The sequence below is a fragment of the Elgaria multicarinata genome, chromosome 1, assembly GCF_023053635.1.
Source record: "Elgaria multicarinata webbii isolate HBS135686 ecotype San Diego chromosome 1, rElgMul1.1.pri, whole genome shotgun sequence".
Classification (NCBI taxonomy): domain Eukaryota; kingdom Metazoa; phylum Chordata; class Lepidosauria; order Squamata; family Anguidae; genus Elgaria; species Elgaria multicarinata.
Window position 1 is genome coordinate 4,753,868 of NC_086171.1, and position 21,565 is coordinate 4,775,432.

The following is a 21,565-nucleotide window of genomic DNA, read 5'->3' on the forward strand; positions in this document are numbered from 1 at the left end:
AAATAATGCCTAGGCAGAATGCATGAGGAGGGCTGTGAAGCAATCTCCATTTCTGAAACAGATGAAGTGCAGCCTGCAAATGAATGCTGACTAGAATAGTGATATCGATTTTTTAAAGGCTGTTTGGATTTTATTCTTTAAATTAAGGTGACCATATGGAAAGGAAGACAGGTCTTCTGTATCTTTAACACTTGTATATAATAGGGAATTTCAGCAGGTGTCATTTGTAGGCATGCAGCACCTGGTGAAATTCCCTCTTCATCACAACAGTTAAAGCTGCAAGAGCTATACTAGAGGGACCAGATACAAAAGAGGGCAGGGCTCTTGCAGCTGGAACCGTTGGGATGAAGAAGGGATTTCTCCAGGTGCTGCATGCATAGAAATGACACCTGCTGAAATTCCCTTTTCTGCACAACTGTTAAAGATACAGGAGCCCTGTTCTCCTTTCCATAGGATCACCCTACAAATAATGACACAATTCATAGCATGTTACGTTACAGAGATGCATGTCAATTTTTCAGTTGCCCTGTTGTGTCCAAAAGTCCCTTGGGGAGTGAAACGGACATGAAAAAAATTAACAGCTGATTATTCTAAGTTAGAATTGATCAGCTGTCACCTGTCTGGGCTGAGTCAAATAACGGAAGGAAAAGGCTTAATTGGGAGAGTGAGATAAGCAGAGAATGACCAAAGAGCCTCATTTTAATTGATTATGTTCTGCACGGGGTGCAGTGCCATCTAGTGGCCAAGGCAGAATAGCATCAATGTGCGTGGCACTTTACAAAGGATAAGAGTACAAGTTCCCTGCCCCAAGGTGTTTACAAGCCAAATTCAAAATGAGAGACAACAGAAGAAAGGGGGAGGGGAAATGGAGGCAGGGGGAACAGATAGAGAATAGCCATTATTTCAGTTGCATGTATTTAGGATTAGTTAGGAACATAGGAAGTTGGCTTATATTCAAGAGGCAGCTGGACAACCATCTGTCAAGTATGCTTTAGGGTGGATTCCTGCATTGAGCAGGGGGTTGGACTAGATGGCCTTGTAGGCCCCTTCCAACTCTGCTATTCTATGATTTTATGGTACCTCTAGCCTCTGACGGTGACCCTACAAACTCAATCACAGCTTTTAAAACTCAGCTAAAAACTTTTCTGTTCCCTATAGCTTTTAAATATTGAGTTTGTTCTGACTCTATACTGTTAGCTTCACCCTACCCGGTGCCTGTTTACACTTCCCTGTGCCTGTTTGCATTCTCTTTCCCTCCTTATTGTTTACTACAACTTTATTAGATTGTAAGCCTATGCGGCAGGGTCTTGCTATTTACTGTGTAATCTGTACAGCACCATGTACATTGATGGTGCTATATAAATAAATAAATAAATAAATAATAATAATAATAATAATAATAATAATAATAACAATCCTGTAACTTTAACAGTTGCATAGAAAAGGGAATTTCAGCAGGTGTCATTTGTACGCAGCCAGCACCTGGTGAAATTCCCTCTTCACCCCAACAGTTAAAGCTGCAGGAGCTATGCTAGAGTGACCAGATACAAAAGAGGTCAGGGCTCCTGCAGCTTTCACTGTTGTGATGAAGACGGAGTTTCACCAAGTGCTGCAGGCATCCAAAGACACCTGCTGAAATTTATTTATTTATTTAATTTATTTATTACATTTTTATACCGCCCAATAGCCAAAGCTCTCTGGGTGGTTCACAAAAATTAAAACCATAATAAAACAACCAACAGGTTAAAAGCACAAATGCAAAATACAGTATAAAAAGCACAACCAGGATAAAACCACACAGCAAAATTGATATAAGATTAAAATAAAGAGTTAAAACAGTAAAATTTAAATTTAAGTTAAAATTAAGTGTTAAAATACTGAGAGAATAAAAAGGTCTTCAGCTGGCGACGAAAGCAGTACAGTGTAGGCGCCAGGTGGACCTCTCTGGGGAGCTCATTCCACAACCGGGGTGCCACAGCGGAGAAGGCCCTGCTCCTAGCAGCCACTTGCCTCACTTCCTTTGGCAGGGGCTCACGGAGAAGGGCCCCTGTAGATGATCTTAAGGTCTGGGCAGGTACATATGGGAGGAAGCGTTCCTTCAAATAACCTGGCCCCAAACCGTTTAGGGCTTTAAATGTCAATACCAGCACTTTGAATCGGGCCCGGACCTGGACGGGCAGCCAATGAAGTTGTAAAAGGACTGGCGTAATGTGATCTCGCCAGCCAGTCCCTGTTAGTAAACGGGCTGCCCTGTTTTGTACCAGCTGAAGTTTCCAGAGCGTTTTCAAAGGCAGCCCCACGTATAACGCATTGCAGTAATCCAAACGAGACGTTATCAGAGCATGGATCACTGTAGCTAGGCTATCTCTGTCCAGATAAGGGCGTAGTTGGTATATCAACCTAAGCTGATAAACACTGCATTTTAGTGTGAGTGTACCTAATTTCTCACTTTTGAACCAATACACAAACTGATACTCAGTCATCCTTGAAAATTTGCACTTGTCTGGATTTTGCAAATTTTTGTTTTGTTTTAAAAACGTGTTTTTTGTTGGGCATATTAGGGGAAAGGTACACTAGGTACACAAAAACGCATCCATTAGTAAAAATAACATCCATTTGCAACATGATCCAGGGTTATTATTATTATTATTTATTTATGTAGCACCATCAGTGTACCTGGTGCTGTACAGAGTAAAACAATAAAATAGCAAAACCCTGCCACATAGGCTTACATTCTAATAGAATCATAATAAAACAATAAGAAGGGGAAGAGAATGCACCAAACAGGCACAGGGTCTTCTTTTTACATAACCGCTGTGCTTTTAGAATGGGCAAAAATTAAAACAGTGAAAACATTCAAGCCCTAACAAAGTGTTTTAAAAGGCTAAATTGAAATGATGCATCCTCACACCCTCCTAAAGGCCAAGAGATTCTGCATCTGCTAGAAAAGCGGTGGTGAACTGGTGCCTTCCAGATGTTTTTCAACTACAATGCCCCATCATTCCTGACCACTAGCCATGCTGGCTGAGGCTGATGGGAGTTGGGACTCCAGGGACATCTGGAGGGCCACGGGTCCTTTACCCCTGTGTTGGAATATGATTGCCCTGTCTCGGACATGGGCTGGGGACTCACTAGTAGCATACAGAAAGGATGGTCACATTTCTTTTTGCTCTTAGCATCAAAGCCCTATGAGGAGAGACTGAAAGAACTCGGCATGTTTAGCCTTGAGAAGAGAAGGCTGAGGGGAGACATGATTCCTGGATTCCTGCATTAAGCAGGGGGTTGGACTCGATGGCCTTAGAGACCCCTTCCAACTCTACTATTCTATGATTCTATAATAGCACTCTTCAAATACTTGAAAAGTTGTCCCACAGAGGAGGGCCAGGATCTCTTCTTGATCCTCCCAGAGTGCAGGACACGGAATAACGGGCTCAAGTTACAGGAAGCCAGATTCTGGCTGGACATCAGAAAAAACTTCCTGACTGCTAGAGCAGCACGACAATGGAACCAATGGCCTAGGGAGGTGGTGGGCTCTCCCACACTAGAGGCCTTCAAGAGGCAGCTGGACAGCCATCTATCAGGGATGCTTTAACATAGGTTCCTGCAATGAGCAGAGAGTTGGCTCAATGGCCGTATAGGCCCCTTCCAACTCTAGTGTTCTATGGTTCTATGGTTCTATGATTCTATGATCCCGGACTCAGATGAGCTACGCGTAGTGAACAGTATAAAACAGCATTTTTAGCTCTGGCAATGGGCAGTAGGGACTGTGGGTTGAAAGGTCCACTCGCACCCCATTCCAGCTCTGAACTCAGGTATGGCAGCCCGCAGCTCGAACCAGACCCTGACAGCATCCCAGCTGGGTGGCTTTCAATCCTGTCACTTGTTCCATTTCTCCAGACGGCCTTGATCCCTTCCAGCTCTGCCCCACCCAATGACCACAAAAGACTTTCCTGTTTGGGAAAATCCAGGACATTTTGGTAGCCCCTTGTAGGGACTGTGCCATCAAAACAAACAGAGAACTTGCACAGCACAGTAGCGTCTGTAGCAGGCTCTGTTTCCTAAGTGACAGCTTTGATATGAAAAGACACAGTATCTGAGGCAGTAAGCCTGTGTCCACTAGTTGCTGGGGAACATGGGTGGGAGGGTTGCACCCATGTTCTGCTTTGTTGGTCCCTGGTCAACGGCTGGTTGGCCACTGTGTGAACAGAGTGCTGGATTAGACGGACCGTCGGTCTGACCCAGCCTCAGGGCTCTTCTGATGTTCTTATGTTACAGCTACCATCTGCTACTAAAGGATGAACTGGTGAGCAAAAACGGATCAAGGAATGAAGATTGCAGCCCTCTGCTCAACTTCAGGAGCAGCAGGTGGGCTGGAGTGACAGCAAGTGGCACCATCAGGCCCTTTCATGTCTTCTCCTGTGATCATAGAATCATAGAATCATAAAATAGCAGAGTTGGAAGGGGCCTACAAGGCCATCGAGTCCAACCCCCTGATCAATGCAGAAATCCACCCTACAGCATACTTGACGGTTGTCCAGCTGCCTCTTGGATGCCTCTAGTGTGGGAGAGCCCACCACCTCCCTAGGTAACTGATTCCATTGTCGTACTGCTCTAACAGTCAGGACGATTTTCCTGATGTCCAGCTGGAATCAGGCTTCCTGTAACTTGAGCCCGTTATTCCGTGTCTTGCACTCTGGGAGGATCGAGAAGAGATCCTGGCCCTCCTCTGTGGGACAACCTTTCAAGTATTTGCAGAGTGCTCTCATGTCTCCCCTCAACCTTCTCTTCTCCAGGCTAAACCTGCCCAGTTCTTTCAGTCTGTCTTTATAGGGCTTTGTTTCCAGACCCCTGATCATCCTGGTTGCCCTCCTCTGAACACGCTCCAGCTTGTCTGCAATTCTACCCAGTTCTAGCCAAGTCACTTTCTCAGTGCTGGGACAGGCGCAGAACTCTGTTTCTTTCCCAGTGCAGGTAGTGGCAAAATGGGCAGAGGGTAGTCAATGATGTCAAAGGGGTGTGGCCATGCCCACTACTGTCGGTGGGGGTCACCACGCCCACTGATGTCAACCAGTCTGCAGGAGATAGACAAGATGGTTGCAGCTTTTGGCCACCAACCGTGCCTATCCTGGCTTATTTGAGCTAGCTCTTTGCAGGATGGAGTGGTGCCCAGCACTTTAAAGGACGCAGTGGTGTGTGTGTCCCTGAAAAAGCCCTCCCTGGATCTGGAGTTCATACCAAATACCATCCAGTCACCAATACCCATTTTTAGGGGGCAAGGTGCTTCAGAGGGTGGAGACCTGGTAGTTGCAGATGTTCTTGGAAGACACTGATTATTCTTGACCCATTCCAGGCTGGGTTCAGGCCTGGTTTTGGGACAGAATGGGCTTTGGTCACCCTGATGTGACTGAGAGAGAGAGAGAGACAGAGACAGAGACAGAGACAGACAGAGGAGTGTGGCTTTGTTGATTCTACTTGATCTCTAAGCAGCTTTTGATACCATTGACCACAATATTCTTTTGGATCATCTTCATGAGTTGGGAATCGGCGTTACTGTTCTACAGGGGTTGTGCTCCTGCTTGCAGAAAAATAGCTTCGGGTGACTGTGCCCCAACTCGTTGGCAACTCTGATGTGGGGCGCTGCAGGGTACCATCTTCTCCCTAATGATTTTTAACTTCTACATGAAGCCACTGGGGGCAGTCATGAGGAGATCTGGGGCAAGGTGTCCTCAGTATGTTGGTGAGACACTGCTCTATTTCTCCATGACATCCGACTCAGGGGAGCCCACACATGTTCTGAGCTGCTGCCGCCTGGATGCAGTGATGGGACGGGTGGAGGAGAACAAACTGAGATTGAATCCTGAATTTATGGAGGGCTACTTTTGGGCTTGGCTCAGAAGCTGCAGCTTGTGCAGAACGTGGAGGCCAGGATGCTGAGTGGGGCATGTATTACACCAATGCAAGTATGACCCCAGTGTGAAGCAACTGGCCATGCACATATTGGGCTGGTGCGATGCTATCACACCAGGGGGTTGGACTTGATGGCCTTGTAGGACCCTTCCAACTCTACTATTCTATGATTCTATCAAGCTCAAGGTCTCGCTGTTGGCATATAAAACTCTGTAAGTATGAGGAAACTAGAAAGCATCCAGAATAGATCCAAAAGGAGAGAGAACTAGTCTCCAGAAGCTATCATTTTCTGTTTTGGGATATAAAGCCCGGAGCAGCTTGGGCTGAGGTTACTTGGAGGATCACATTCCAGAATATAGACCTGTGCAATGATTAACATCATCAGAAGAGGCCTTGCAGGTTGTACCGCAGACCTGTGGATTGCTACCTCATGCCAATCCAGAAGTGGGCCTTCTTTGTGGTGGCACCCTGCCTTGTGTATTTGGGAGGTGCCAACTGTAACATGCTTTAGGCAACAGTTAAAGACCCATCTCTCTTCCCAGATTGATTGTGCTGCCCAGTTTATTAATTAGGCCAGTTTGAACATCAAAAGAGCCCTGATGTTGGATCAGACCAAGGGTCCATCTAGTCCAGCACTCTGTTCACACAGTTGCTGGACCAGCTGTCAATGGGAAACCCACAGGCAGGACACGGTTGCAACATATCCTCCTACCCATGTTCGCTGGTATTTTTTTTTAAAAAAAATAGGGTATGGGGTATGTAAATCTAATGAATGAATGAGTCTCCCTCTAGCTCAGATATAAAGCCAGTTTTCATTGCTCAAACTCATTCCTCTTTTGCCTGTGGGGAGTTTGCACCATGGGCTTTGCAGAGTCTGCTCCCAAAGGACTACTCACCATGGGTGGGCTGTCTGTCAGAGGTCCCTCAGTGATGGACTTAAAGTCCTCTTCTGAGATCCGCTCCATCTCCTCCAGAGCCGAGCCGGAGTAGAGAACCACGTCCTTCACAAAGATGCCGATGGCTCGAAGCATGAAGGAGACAAAGAGGTGCATGTGGATGTAATTCCGTGTACAGTGCAAGCGCCTGGATCAGGAGAGAGAGAGAGAGAGATAGAGAGAGAGAGAGAGAGGAAGGGGTGGCGATGGATGAATCGGGTCAGCAAAAGAGAGGTCATCAAGGCCCATCGGTCAGGAAAGGATTTCCTGCTATCACTAAACATTCCCCAAAAATTCACCCATAGACCTCTTAACACAACATCATAGCACTCTTCAAAGACTTAAAAGGTTGTTACACAGAGGAGGGCCGGGATCTCTTCTCGATCCTCCCAGAGTGCAGGACATGGAATAACGGGCTCAAGTTAAAGGAAGCCAGATTCTGGCTGGACATCAGGAAAAACTTCCTGACTGTTAGAGCAGTACAACAATGGAACCCATGACCTAGGGAGACTGTGGGCTCTCCCACACTAGAGGCCTTCAAGAGGCAGCTGGACAACTATCTGTCAGGTATGCTTTAGGGTGGAAATCCTGCATTGAGCAGGGGGTTGGACTCGATGGCCTTATAGGCCCCTTCCAACTCTGCTATTCTATGATTCTATGAATGCTAAACTGGAAGAGAGTGAGGAGACAAAATTTAAATTGCTTACCTGAAATATCCTAGAATGAGAACAGCGATCGTCAGGGACCCCAGTGAAATGGAATAGCCAACAGTATAAATCACATAGAGGCGATGAAAGACATCCTATAGCAAACACGATGTTGGTGTAGGGGAAAAAATGGGATTAATTTTATCTCTGCGATGCTTGGGGTGTTTAACATTTATTTATTTATTACGTTTATATACTGCCCCATAGCCGAAACTCTCTGGGCAGTTTACAAAAGTTAAAATCAATGAACATTAAAAACAGATATACAAAATTTAAAGCCACCAACAGTATAAAAAAACAACAATATCCATTTAAAATAACTATTCTCGGGTCAGTTAAAAACTCAGCATATGCTGTTAAATGCCTGGGAGAAGAGAAAAGTCTTGACCTGGCGCTGAAAAGATAACAATGTTGGCGCCAGGCGAGCCTCATCGGGGAGATCGTTCCACAATTGGGGGAGCCACCACTGAAAAGGCCCTCTGCCTTGTTGCCATCCTCCGAGCTTCCCTCAGAGTAGGCACTCGGAGGAGGAACATGAGGAGAAATGGGCAGGTAAGGAATTTTGGAAAATTATAATGGATTTATTTTTTTAGTTTGTAAGCCTGCAGGCAAGATCCATCTTGTTTAAATTAATGTTTGAATTAGTTTTATGCATTTTATGGTGTTTTCATTTGTGTTGTACCCCACCTCAATCCAGAGGGAGAGGCGGTTAACAAATAAATTAAATTATTATTATTATTATTATTATTATTATTATTATTATTATTATTATTATTTTATTTGCTCATATGTAAACCACACTTGGGGAGTTTTCTTTTTTGCTGAGGAGCATCGTAAAATATTTCAAATAAATAAATAATTCTGAGAAATGACCTCTTTTCCATTCATGAAAATCATTGCCAAAATTTAAGTGTGTTCCCGATACCTGCTCAAATCATTTTAATCTTCACGCAGAAGATTCAGAATATCAAATGCTTTGATATTAAAAAAAAAAAAGCGCGGTTTGCCGTTGCTAGGAAAATCTCACTTAACATGAAACGCTAAGCAAACTGCAGGATTTTCTTCTCAGGCCAAACGTCTGAGGGTGTTTCGAAGGATGAAACGGAGCATGTTTTGAGGAGACTGGCAAAATCCCTCTGGGGAGGTTTTGTACATGGTGTTGGCTGGGAATGATGGGAATTGTAGTCCAAGATGGCTGGATACCCCCCCCCCCAAGCTGGGGAACTAGAGAATGTGGGAGAACTTAACTCTACACAGATCTCATAAGAAGATAAAAGACCAAGGGTCCATCTTGTTCAGCAAACTGTTCACACAATGGCCAACCAGCTGTCAACCAGGGAGCCATAAGCAGGACATGGTGCAACAGCACCCTCCCACCCATGCTCCACAGCAACTGATATGTATGGGCTTCCTGCCTCTGATACTGGAGGTAGCAGAGAGATGTTGGGACTAGTAGCCATTGATGGCCTTGATCTCTCTCTTCCTCCCGCTACACTACTGCTGCTCATCCACTTCTGGGCCTAGCTAGCTCCTCACAATGAATAGAAGACAGCTAACTCTTCCTCTGGGCATTTGGTATCAATCAGGAATGGAGACAGACAATCGTTTTTAAGAGAATTCTGGAGTGGAACCAGCGAGACCAGGGCCGGTGCTACCATAGAGGCCACTCAGGCGGCCGCCTAGAGCGCCAAGGTAAGGGGGGCGCCGAACGCTACACCGAAAGCCGCTCTCCTACAGCAGGTCTGAGAGGGTGGCTGCCGGGAGCACCGTTCCCAAGCCGCCCGCCCGCTCCAGCGTCCTGGCTTCGCTTCAGCTGGGCGCCCACCCAGCCGCGAAGCCATGCCTGCCCCCCCACTCCAGTGTCCTGGCTTCACTTCGGCTGGGCGCCCACCCAGCCAAAGCAAAGCCATGCCCGCCGCCCCCACTCCAGCGTCCTGGCTTCGCTTCGGCTGGGCTTCCAGCCGAAGCGAAGCCAGGACGCTGGGGCGGGCGGGCAGCTTCGGAACGGCGCGCCAGGAAGTCGCTCTCCCAGAGCAGCTTCCGGCCAGGCGCGCCATCCTGGCTTCGCTTCGGCTGGGTGGGCGTGCAGCTGAAGCAAAGCCAGAACGCTGGGGGGTGGGTGGGCAGGTGGCTTCGGAATGGCCGCCCGGAAGTCACTCTCCCAGAGCGTCTTCCAGCTGGGCGCTCCCTTCCGAAGCCGCCCACCCCACCCAGCGTCCTGGCTTCGCTTCGGCTGGGTGGGCAAGATGGCGCCCTGCACCCAGGTACGCTGGGGTGGGGGTGGGTGAAAGCAGCTCACCCGCCTAGGGCACAAAATAGTCTGGCACTGGCCCTGAGTGAGACATGACTGCCCTTGACGTCCAGAAGCACCTCTTTCGTCCCAGTCTCATCTCTGATCAAACAGGGTTTGGAAACAAACAGAATTTGCAAAATCTGTTTACTGGAGGCAATGGCAGGGTACGTGTACACAGGACCGCCATCGAGGTCCATCAATCTGGCGGGCACTAGAAAGGAGACGAAACGGGACGCATAACCGGACTCCTGTTATAACTAAATAACCCAGTACAATCAAAATAATTCAGTCTATTGTAACGACTTTAACGTTAAGACATCAAAAAAGCAACCATTTCCCTTCTGTTTTTGTCATTTCTGTAACGGCTTAGAAGTCATTATTCTGACTCTTGATACAATTGTTGTTTGATTTAACTGTTAAAATTGATACGCAGTTGTGTGCCTGTTGGCATTCCTTATCATTGGTTATTATCAACTGCAGCCTTCGTGTGCACTGGGCACTGGAACAGTGCCTTCTTCTTGGTGGCCACCTACCTTTCGAACTCTCACCTGGAGGAAATAAGTTTTGCTAGCATTTAAAATGGACCTTTAAAACCCTTTTTTGTTTCAACCTGCTTTTTCCCCCCCTGAGAATGTTGTGCTGGGCTTTTAAACTGTGGCTTTTTCCAGCTGTGCCATTGGCTTGTTTTGTATGTAACTCATAAAAGCTGTTTTGTATTGTTTTAATTACGTTTGTAAGTCTCCTTGGGAGGGCTCTGCCCTGAAATGTGGAAGATAAATGTCTTAAAACAAACAAACAAACAAATAAATAAATAAATAAACAAAGCTCTCTCTTATCGGTTGGACACTCAGAAAACCTGCAGTCTATCTCTCACGCAGGTCAGTCTCTCTCTACCTTTTCTGATCTCCCCACTGTGCTAAAACCCTTCTTCCTTTATCTTGCAAGTTTGCAAGAAGCAACAACTTCTTGCAAATTTAAATGACAACTCTGGTTTTGAATCTGGGCTTGAGAGCATTTCTCCTCTGGAATGCTAACCTCAGGCCTATTACATCAGAATGCCCGAGACCTGAGAACGTTTTCCTGGCCTTAGCCACCGCTGGAATCATGCATTAGCCAACATTAATCTATTCAGAAACTAAATAAACAGAAAGGCATTGGCCATGGTTGAAGCAGCCAGTGGGCGTGGACAGAGCGAGAAGGCACATTTTCCATGCGCAGGCTTCCCACAGGGAAGTCAGGTATGCCAGCTCCACCAAGGCCTCTTTTTGCATTGCTCTCTGAAAGAACAAATCCTCCTTTTGTTACACCCACTGGTGACAGCAGGGATTGAATCTGTGACTTCCTTCATGCAAAGCGTAGGTTTTACCACGCTTGCTGCCCTGCAAAATGTAGAACCGGGGTAGCGAACTGGCCACCCTAGAACTCCTGTTGGACTACAACTCCCATCAGCCCCAGCCATCCAGAGTTGCAGCCTGACAATACTTGGGGAACATGGGTTTCCCATCTCTGGTTTAGAACGGTTATGTCAAGAACTGGAGGAGTAATCACTTTATTTTGAAAGTGATTACCCCTAAAGTGTCGAACTGGGAGTCCGGAGATCCGGGTTCTAATCCCCACTCGGCCATGGAAAACCACTGGGTGACTTTGAGCCACTCACAGACTCTCAGCCCAACCCACCTCACAGGGTTGTTGTTGTGAGGATAGAGGAGGAGGATTATGTACACTGCCTTGGGTTCCTTGGAGGAAAAAAGAGTGGAATATAAATGCAATAAATAAATAAATAATTTGGGCACACGTTTTGCCTAAAAGATGTCACAGGTTTCATCTCTACCATCACCAGGTAAAAGGATGTCAGGTAGCAGAGATGTGGGAAACTTTTCCTAGGATGCCTGGAGAGTTTTTGGTAGGGTTGGGGGCAGGATTCCTTTCGCTCATTGTTTAACTTACATAATGTTGCACTTGCAAGAAAAATTCAGGATGTACAAGAATTTTGTTCGCATTTGAAAACGTGACAAAAATGCCTCCCCTCTCAACCCCAAATGCGGTTCTGAATGTGATTGCAATTTTTGCAAGAAGTTTGTGAATTCTCGAGCTTGTGATGGTGTTCACTAAAAGCTTCCTTTTTTTGGGGGGGGGGGGAAACCCACACATGTTTCAAAATGCACATTTCCCCCAAATGACGTGTTTTCATATTTTACTAAATGTGCAGTGGGGTCACGCATGGGTGCTTGCTTGGAAAAGAGTGCCTTTTCCATGTTTGAAAAAGCCCCACTTTTCATGTTGGAAAAGAAGCAATGCGCTCATGTTCGCGAGTGAGCATGAGGCAAAACAAACATCAGGATGGGCAAAGTAGAGGCTCAACAAGCGCAAAAAGCGGGCATCCACCCGCCCCTTACCAAAACTCAGTTCTCCTTCAAAATTTGGCATTTCCCCAAATTGCGCAAATCCCCCAATTTAAAGAAAACGCTGAGCCTGGGCCATGAAACAAATTTTGCACCTGGCCTTTCATATTATTCTTATTCCAATTACTATTTATTTATTCAGATTTATATACTGCTTTCCACAGAAGTATCAAAGCAGTGAACATAAAAGACAATGACATGAATAGAACAATAAATCAAAGCAACACAGTGCACATTAATCAGCAATAAAATGCCGCACTCCGCTGTGTGGTACAAACCATAGCTGAAGGGTCACTTCTGTCCAGGGCCATTGGTCGCTCCGTCCCCAAGCTGCCATGTTGCATAGATTGCGATTTACGCAACATTACTGGTGTGAATGTCCCAACACATCGTTCTTATGCAAAATGGCGGCTTGGGGAGGGAGCGGGTGGTAGCCAGATGCTCGTAGACTGCATGGCGCTCACACACAGATCCGGTGAGTTCCATGTGGTCTGCAAAAGGGAGCCTGGGGGAGGGGGGTTGAATGTGACACCCCTAGTTTTAAAAAGACATCCGAACATCAGAATTGTGGGGGTCCTGTATAATGCCAGAGGGTGGGTGCTGGAACACTAAACGCTGTAACACAAGTGCTCCTCAGGCGAAGCTCAGGAGCATGTGATACCCTCACAACATCTTAAAAACATGTTCCAGGAGCCAGGCTTCACTAAGATCAAGGGATGCTCTCAACCCTGGCCATTTCTACACCAGCCTGGTATAGAGGGAGGGAGGGGGGAGGATCTCATGATATCCTGATTGCGAGATCCTCGCCTGAGTCCACATGTGGGCATGACATCCCGCAAGGAAGGAGGGTGTTGCGCCTGCCATTTTTTAAAAAGGAGATGAGTGCACGTGCACTCCAACAAAATGTACGCCTGCTCCCCCACTGATTCCTCGCGGCCCAGTTCCTTCACTCTATTGATCCCCGCTACTTGCGGGGAGGAAGGAAGGGCCAGGATGGGTGGACAAACCTCCCGTGATCTCGGGATGATCTTGAGACCATGGGAAGAATCGGGTTTTGCCAGGGAGTACTTATCTCTGGGAAAACCTGTTCTCATCTCTCTTTCCTCCGTGGAGTCCCTGTGGGTTATTTGGATGCACAGGGACTCAGCCGTGACCAGTCTGCATTTTCGGGCTGGTGTAGAAATGGCACCTGTCCGTTCACAATGTAGGTGTGAACCCAACTCACCTTTTCCCTGGTGTCGTTGTTGAGGAACTTGGTGCATTCGCTGTAGTTAGCCCAGGTGCGGTTTTTGCTGGACACCAACATCCACGTCCCATTCAGGTCACACTGCCGATACGCATGGCCTAGCCAGGAGAAACATGAGTTTAGACAAGGCGATCACCTCTTGCTAACGCCTCTCCCGACATGAACCTACCCGTACACTGCGGTCAACATCTAAGGTCCTCTTCCGAGTGCCTGCTCCAAGGGAAGCTCGGAGGATGGCAACAAGGGAGAGGGCCTTTTCAGTGGTGGCCCCCCCCCAATTATGGAATGATCTCCCCGATGAGGCTCGCCTGGCACCAACATTGTTATCTTTTCGGCGCCAAGTCAAGACTTTTCTCTTCTCCCAGGCATTTAAAAGCATTTAACAACATATGCTAAGTTTGTTTGCTTTTTAATGGACCCCAGAACTGTTGTTGTTTAAATGGATACTTTTGTTTTATACTGTTGCTTTTATGTTTTTGATGGTTTAAAATTCTGTATACTTTTTTTTAATGTTCACTGTTTTTAATTTTTGTAAACTGCCCAAAGAGCTTTGGCTATGGGGCAGTATATAAATTTAATAAATAAATAAATAAATAAATAAATAAATAAATAAATAAATAAGGCCTGGGCAGCAGACATATTGACTGATTTTTTAAAAAAAGTTTTTTAGATCACTTTAAAGGGTGGGACCCTCTCACGGTCACATTGAAGGTACAAAACCATACAAAGCCGATATAAATAAAAACCAACAAGTACATATTCCGGGGGGGACGGGACCCATTGCCAACAGAAGTTAATAACAATGAGAATTGCATTTTTAATATTGCATTTTAAATGGGATTTTAATATTTATATGTGAACCGCTTAGGGATTTTATCATATTTAGCATTATATGAATATCGCAAATAAATATCGGCTCAGGACCTCACTCGCTCGTCTTTGCCCATTCTCGCTCGCTGCCCCCTTGGCCTGGAATTCTCTTCCACTGCATCCGCGGACCGCGACGTCGATTTCAGTTTTTAAATCTCACTTGAAAACATTTCTTTTCTCGAAAGCTTTTCAACCGTAGCGTAGTCATAGTAGTCTATATTTTAGTTTTAATGCCCCCTACCCCGGTTGGTTTCCCCCCTCCCCCTCTGTCTGTTACGGTGATTTGAAAATTGAAAATTGATGGCGCTTTATAAATAATAATAATAATAATAATAATAATAATAATAATAATAATAATGGAGGAGATATCTTGTGGTCCGTGTGCCCCACACCTATGATATTTCAAATCAGACTTTCCGAACCTGTTGCGCTCCAGATGTTCTGACTGTAACTCCCATCAGCGCCAGCCAGCATGGACAAGCATGGAAAGTGATGGGAGTTGTAGTCCCAAACATCTGAAAGGTGAGTTTTTGGCAAAGCTGTTCTAAATGTTACTGAATCGCTGGGGAGCAGCAAACATGCCACTTTCCTAACATATGAAACGGTTCTTAGACATGGGCTGGGGAAGAACAGCAAATGAAACCATTGTCCCAAAGCCCAGGTTATGCAACACAGCTACTGTCCGTACCCCTTACCCAAAGAGCTCAGCTTCTCTGAGTGTGAGACAGGCCTTAGCTAGACCTAAGGATTATCCCAGGCCAATGGCGGGGTCGTCCCTGCCTGCTCCTGGGATCCCCTGTGTGTCATTTGGATGCACAGGGATGATCCTGGGAATACAGGCCTGGTCTAGCCATGGTCTAAGTCTGGACCAAATTGTGGAACTTACCATCATGGTTGAAGTCAAAGATGTAATCTGGGCAGGGTATGGACACCAACGCTCCCGGGGCACCTTCGGGCCAACAGATGATGTCGTCCCACTCGGGGACACAGAATCCATCTGCAAGAGAAAACCAGGAAAGGAGGGCTGTGATGGAAATGTAGCCATGAATCATGTCAGAGACATTTTGCTGGTCTTATCAACACTCTCGGACGTTTCGCCTGAACAGGAACCGTCCACATTCGATATGCCACCACCGGCAAAACATGGTGGCAATTGAGTGATCCCTGAAACTGTCCCTGGGACATTTTGCTAGTCCTACTGTATTTCTTCAGGCAGTTTAGGTGAGATCCGTGGCAGTGCCACTTAGAAAAGGGGATGGCTCAGCCCACCATGGAGGTCTTTGTTTCAAGGCTGGTTAGAAGTTCGTATGCTAATCGGATCGCCTATTCCAAGAAAACTTCCTTTGCTCGGGGGGAAAAAAAAGACCTTGTTTAGCTTTATTTCCCACCCACAACTCCCATTGCCTGGAAAAGAGGTGGGAGGTTCCCCATTAAGACCCTGATGGGAAGCAGCGTTGCAACGAGGTTTGCAGAAATGCTGTGAACAGTCTTCAGTAAACACTGAGCAGCCATTACTGCTCTCCGCAGGGTACGGTTGTTGGCTTGGCAGGCGTCACGTCTTCCCACTTCTGGATGCTAACGGGAAGGTGGTGTTTGGATGAACAGGATTCCTGAGGTAGACGTCCCTGTTCTCTGCCATTGCTTTAGATGGAAGTTTGCTTTTTCAAATGCTCATTTCTCCCGGGCCGTTAACGTTATTGAAGAACTTACAAGAAAATCTTTTCTTTGACCAAACACATATTTTTGTCTGCATTTTTTTTTTTAAAAAAAAATTCCCCGAGAACTCCATTGCAAAATTCACAGAGGTGCAAATTTTGACAGATTACTGAGGCCTTAGCTGGACCTACCTTTTATTAATTATTATTAATATTTATTTATAAAGCGCCATCAATTTTCACTTATCCCACGACGGAGGAGGGAAGATCCCACAATGTGTTTTTTTTGCGAGATCCCTCCTCTGTCTACATGCAACACGCGATGACCTCAGCAGGAGAGGCGTTGTGTCTGCCATTTTGAATTTTTTAAAAAGGAAGGAGCGCACGAACGCTTGTGTGCTAAAGGTAAGCATTTTTTAAAAAAATAATTTAAATTCCCACTCCCCCCACCCCACCCCCAATGAGCGCAACACTCTGAGGAGTGCTTTGCCCCATGTGCGGCTCCGTGAGAGGAATCACGTGGAGCCGGGTCAATCCACGGCAACGGGCCACATGTTCCGTGGTCTCAGACTCAGCCCGGGACCATGGAAAAACCGGGGCCAAAGTGTAGGGCGAGATCCCGGGGCAAGGGAGGGATCATCCCTCCCTGATCCCAGGATCCCCTGTGCATCATGTGAACGCACAGCGACAATCCCGGGGTTCGCCCCGGGATAAAGCCCCATCTAGCTAAGGCCTGAGTTTAGATGCACATACTGGTTTGTAAGTTCAAAACTAGGTAAGTTTGCATTAAATAGCAAACTGAATGAATTTCTCCCCTAGTAAGTAACACAAAGAGTGACACAGAAGGTCTCATCCACACCAGGAGGCTACGAGGAGGTCTTTATGCCCTGTCGCTCTCCTGTTTTGTTTGCTTCAAATAGGGTTAAGCTGCTTTTTAGGGCTATGTCCTCCCAAAGTGCCACACAAAAAGAAGTGAGATGAGGTACAATACAAAGATGATCACATCAGAAGAGATGTTTAGAATTTCTTCGGGAAGTTGCTCTGTTGATATAAGCTACAGCCTCACTCAAAGGCCTCATTGAAGGGGAAGGTCTTCAAGGCCTTCTTCAAATGTTAGAGTAGAAGGCCAACTGGTAGGTCTATTGGAAGGGAATTCAAAAGACTCAGAGCCACCACCAAGAAGGTCATGTCTCTGGCACATGCCAACCTTACTGTTCTTAACAGTGGGTGCTTGAGAACAACTGCCCCCTCCTAAGGTAGGTCTTGGAATATGGGAAAGATTGCATAGGTGAAGGTGCCCTTCAGATAGGGTTTATGTCATGTGGAGCATAGCAGGCCCTCAAAGCTTTGCAGGGTCAACCTCTTGCAAAAGAGGTTTTGGATGAGGGATCTGAAAAAGAGATGCAGACATTCTGGAGGGGGTTCTTCCGGGCAGAAGAGGCAGCAAGGGAAATGAGTAGGGAATGTTTAGGACCTCAACATTCAGAGGTCCAGAGAGAAGAGTTCCAAAAGGTTCTAACCAAGCTGGCACAACTGTTTTTTAGTCTGCGTAGAAATGCATACACATTTCCATCCATCCCATCTCAAAATATGTGCATTTTTGTGCACACTTTTGCAAATGTCGGGACTTCCAAGTGACTTTTCCATGGAAGAATGGGCTTTTCTGCACATTTCCCCAAAATTGACAAATTGTTACGAACGTACACATTTTTGTATGCATTTTTTTGTGAAACGAGTTGCAAACTTTGGAAAAGTATGGATTTCAATGCCTAATTACATTCCGGTTCATATTCAGATTCCAGAAGTGCAAATTTGTTAAGTCCGCTTTGAAATTTGGGAGCCACTGTGGTGTAGCAGCTAAAGTATCGGACTGGAACTCAGGAGATCTGGGTTCTAGTCCCCACTCGGCCATGGAAACCCACTGGGTGACTTTGGGGCAGTCACTGACTCTCAGCGCAACCTACCTCACAGGGTTGTTGTTATGAGGATAACATGGAGAGGAGGATTATGTACACTGCCTTGGGTTCCTTTGGGGATAAAAGGAGGGATATAAATGTAATAATAAATAAAAATAAAATAAATGTGAAGGGAACGAATTTCTCACCCATCCCTACTCAAGAGTGGGATTTTTCTGCTTTGATTGTTTCATTCTTTCTCTCTCTCTCTGCTTAGGTTTTGCATTTGACACAAGTTCTGCTAGATGTGAGGAGCACATTAAAACCATCTGCACAGCCATTTTGGCCGGGAAACAAATCGCAAACAAGGTCCTAAGGTGTTTATCTAGGAGTGCAGAGTATAAATCATCCCCAGGTTACTCTGGCACGGCGAGCGAGGCAGTAGAGAGACCGCAGCTGGGCTATGGTGTACAGTTGTGGTCAGTCCATTACGGGAAGGACAACCAGCGGCTTGGAAAGGGAACAGGGCAGAGCAACCCAACATATTTTAAGGAGGAAAGAAATGAAGATGACCCACAATTTTGGACATAAATTAGATCTGTGTGATCCTCCCCTTCTCCCCTCCCACAGCCTGAGAAATGTTGCTAGTCTTATTACATCTCCCCCTTCCAGGGTCTCTTGACATTGCTGGGATTCTTTGCCTGATCAGGAAGTTCTGAATCCGCTATGAGTTTGGCTTGGGGCAAAATTCGGTAGCAGCGGAGAGGCAGATTACAGGGAAGGTTTTGACTGTCGTCAGATCAGCACTGTGAGTGTAACTGCAAACACACACATGCACACACACACACACGCACACGCACAAAACTCAGCTGTTGCCGCCACAAAGAAGACTCAACTCCAGATGCTGAAACAAGGGCAACCGACCCGTTTGCCAAACTAGCAATCACTGAAATGGTTTGGGAAGCTGTCGCTTTGCAAATCTGAAGTGCCGCTCCAAATGTGAAAGAACGATTTATTTTTCTTTATTTCTTTATTACATTTTTATACCGCCCAATAGCCGAAGCTCTCTGGGATGTAGCCCTGCCAGGGTTGAAGGATCGTCCTCGTTGCAGATGGACCTTCATGAGCTGTGCAACGAGCCAAGAGCAAGAAGCAGGAGCGTGGAGGTGTAGTAACTGGCGTAGCATAGAGCAGGAGGCTGCTGGCAAATGGGAAGGCCATAGCTCAGTCTTAGAGCACGTGCTCCAAATTCAGAAGGTCCCAGATTTGATTCCTGGTGTCCCCAGGTAGGGTTGGGAAACTCTTCCGTTTGAAACTTAGGAGAGCCACTGCCCCAGTCAGCGTAGACCAGCCTTCACCAATCTGGTGCTCTCCAAATGCTCTGGACCACAACACCCATCATTCCTCGCCATTCCTCGCCATTCCTCATCAGCTGGGGCTGATGAGACTCGACGTCTGAAGCATCTAGAGGGCATCAGGGTGGCAAAGGACGGCGGAGACAATACTGAACTTGAGGAACCAATGGTCTGACTCAGTAGAGGGCTGCTTCCTGCAGTCCTAAGGTAGGTCTGGTCCTCTGGTGGACCACTGCCCCATTTCTGGTGGACTTGCTGGGGTTCTTTTAAGAATGCTGATCTAGGTGGCTGGTCAGATGCCTCCTGAAAACCTACAAGCACAACATGAAGGCAGCCACTGTGCTGGAAAACACCCAACGTCTACCTGATCTAGCAATGGTCAACTAGATGTCCAGTGAGAAGCTTCCAAGTAGGACATGAGTGTAATAACACCCTCCTGCTTGTGTACCCCAGAAACTAGTATAGTGAGGCATCCTGCCCCCAATACTGGAAGTAATGTATAGTCACCATGACTAGTAGCCCTAAGAACATCAGAAGAGCCCTGCTGGATCAGACCAAGGGTCCATCTAGTCCAGCATTCAGTCCACAGAGGCCAACCAGCTGGCTTGACTAGCAACTGGCATTCAGAAGTATACTCTATCTCTCTGCTTTCTCCAACATGTTGCCCTCCAGAGGTTTTGGACTACAACTCCCATCAGCTCCAGCAAGCATGGCCAGGGATAATGGAAGGTGTAGTCAAAAACACCTAGAGGGCAACATGTCGAGGAAGGCTGCTCTATCTAAACATGGAAATGTCATCGATCCATCATGGCTCACCGTCATTAATAGACCTCTTTAAGTATGTGTCCGATGCCTTGAAAGCCATCTCACCATGCAGAGACTTTTCAATCAGTGAAGGGCAGGGTGTTGCAGAGGAAATGAAGGGCGCAGGCAAAAGAGAAGTTTTGACTATGTGCAACGTGGTGGTGCGCATGAGGGCGCATATGTGGGGAGCATCCAGGCAATCATCCTTAGAGTGAGGTGCTAGATGTACACAGATGTGTCCGTATTTTAATCCATCGAATGCTGGAGGGGAGCTTTCGCCCTAGCAAATAAGAGATTTATTTATTAGGGCATGTGTGTGTGTGTGTGTGAGTGTGTGTGTAAACCGATCTGTATGGAGGCCGTCCGACAACACCTAGAATAGCCAGGCTGGAAGACCAAGTATTCGCTGCTAATAACAGGCTTTTGTGAATTTCTCTCTCTCTCTCTCTCTCTCTCTCTCTCTCTCTCTCTCTCTCTCTCCCTATTCCGCAAAATGTCCCCTCTTCTCTTCCAAACCATGGTCAACACAGGCTCCTAATTCATAAAAGTGAGGGGGGGGGAGGAGGAGGAGAAGGTGGAGCCTGGATTGCTCACGGCTGGACGTTTCTCTTCATCCCCTTCCAGGCCTGGCGTTGGGGTGGCATCGTCTCCACCGCCGTTGTCGAAACGTCATGTTTGCCTACGTCTCAAAGAAAAACGTCGGGGGGTTTCCTGTTCCTCCTGGATGCCTTTCATCTGGAAGCTAAATTTAAAAGCAAGCAAGCAAGCAAACCGCAGGCTTGTGGGGACAGTTTCTTTTTCTTTTTCTTTCTTTCTTTAAAAAAAAAAAACTTATTTTGGGTTTCCCCTCCCTTGAAACTGGAGCCAAGTGCTGCATATGGGAATCGCACAGAGAGAGGGAGAGAGAGAGAGAGAGAGAGAGAGAGAGAGTCCATGACTGGGTAGGATCATGTGGAAAATAATTTGATGCTAAGGCTTAAGGCAAACGGCCCCATGGGTCATCCAATTATAGAGTTGGGAGGGGTCCTCATCTAGCCTGACCCCCTTCTGATGCAGGAAATCTACTGCTACAGCATCCCAAATAGCAGTGCAGGCCATGGTGTCAGTGGGGCGGTGAATCCGCTCTGGGTTTCCGTCAGCACCAGTCAGAAGTCTAAAGGAGCTACCCATGGTACAAAGCCCTTAGAGTTCTAACTGGTTCTGGCTGAAACCTGGAGTGCATTCACCATCCCACTGACCTCAAAGTTGCCAGCCTCTGCTAAAACACACACACACACACACACACACACACACACACACACACACACCCTCTGTACAACAGTCCCATGCCAATTCTGTGTAAAGCCAGTGTGGTGTAGTGGTTAGAGTGTTGGAGCTTTATCACACCAGCGTTATACTGTGCAATCACTGCGAATTGTGTGCAAAGGACTCCGAAGTTTTCCATCTTATAATCTGCTTTTATTGTGAAGTACTCCGAAGTTTTCCATCTTATAATC

General features: G+C 46.6%; 1 protein-coding gene across 1 annotated transcript in view; it reads right to left on the reverse strand.

Annotated features, from left to right (window-relative positions):
* PTH1R (parathyroid hormone 1 receptor) overlaps window positions 1–21,565 on the reverse strand; it is a 194,164-nt gene that overhangs the window by 41,054 nt on the left and 131,545 nt on the right. Inside the window, exons 3-6 of the mRNA XM_063122683.1 lie at window positions 15,247–15,357; window positions 13,470–13,588; window positions 7,550–7,644; window positions 6,804–6,990 (exon numbers count right to left, since the gene is read on the reverse strand). Coding sequence (XP_062978753.1) covers window positions 6,804–6,990; window positions 7,550–7,644; window positions 13,470–13,588; window positions 15,247–15,357 — 512 coding nt within the window. The remainder of the gene's footprint in view (window positions 1–6,803; window positions 6,991–7,549; window positions 7,645–13,469; window positions 13,589–15,246; window positions 15,358–21,565) is intronic.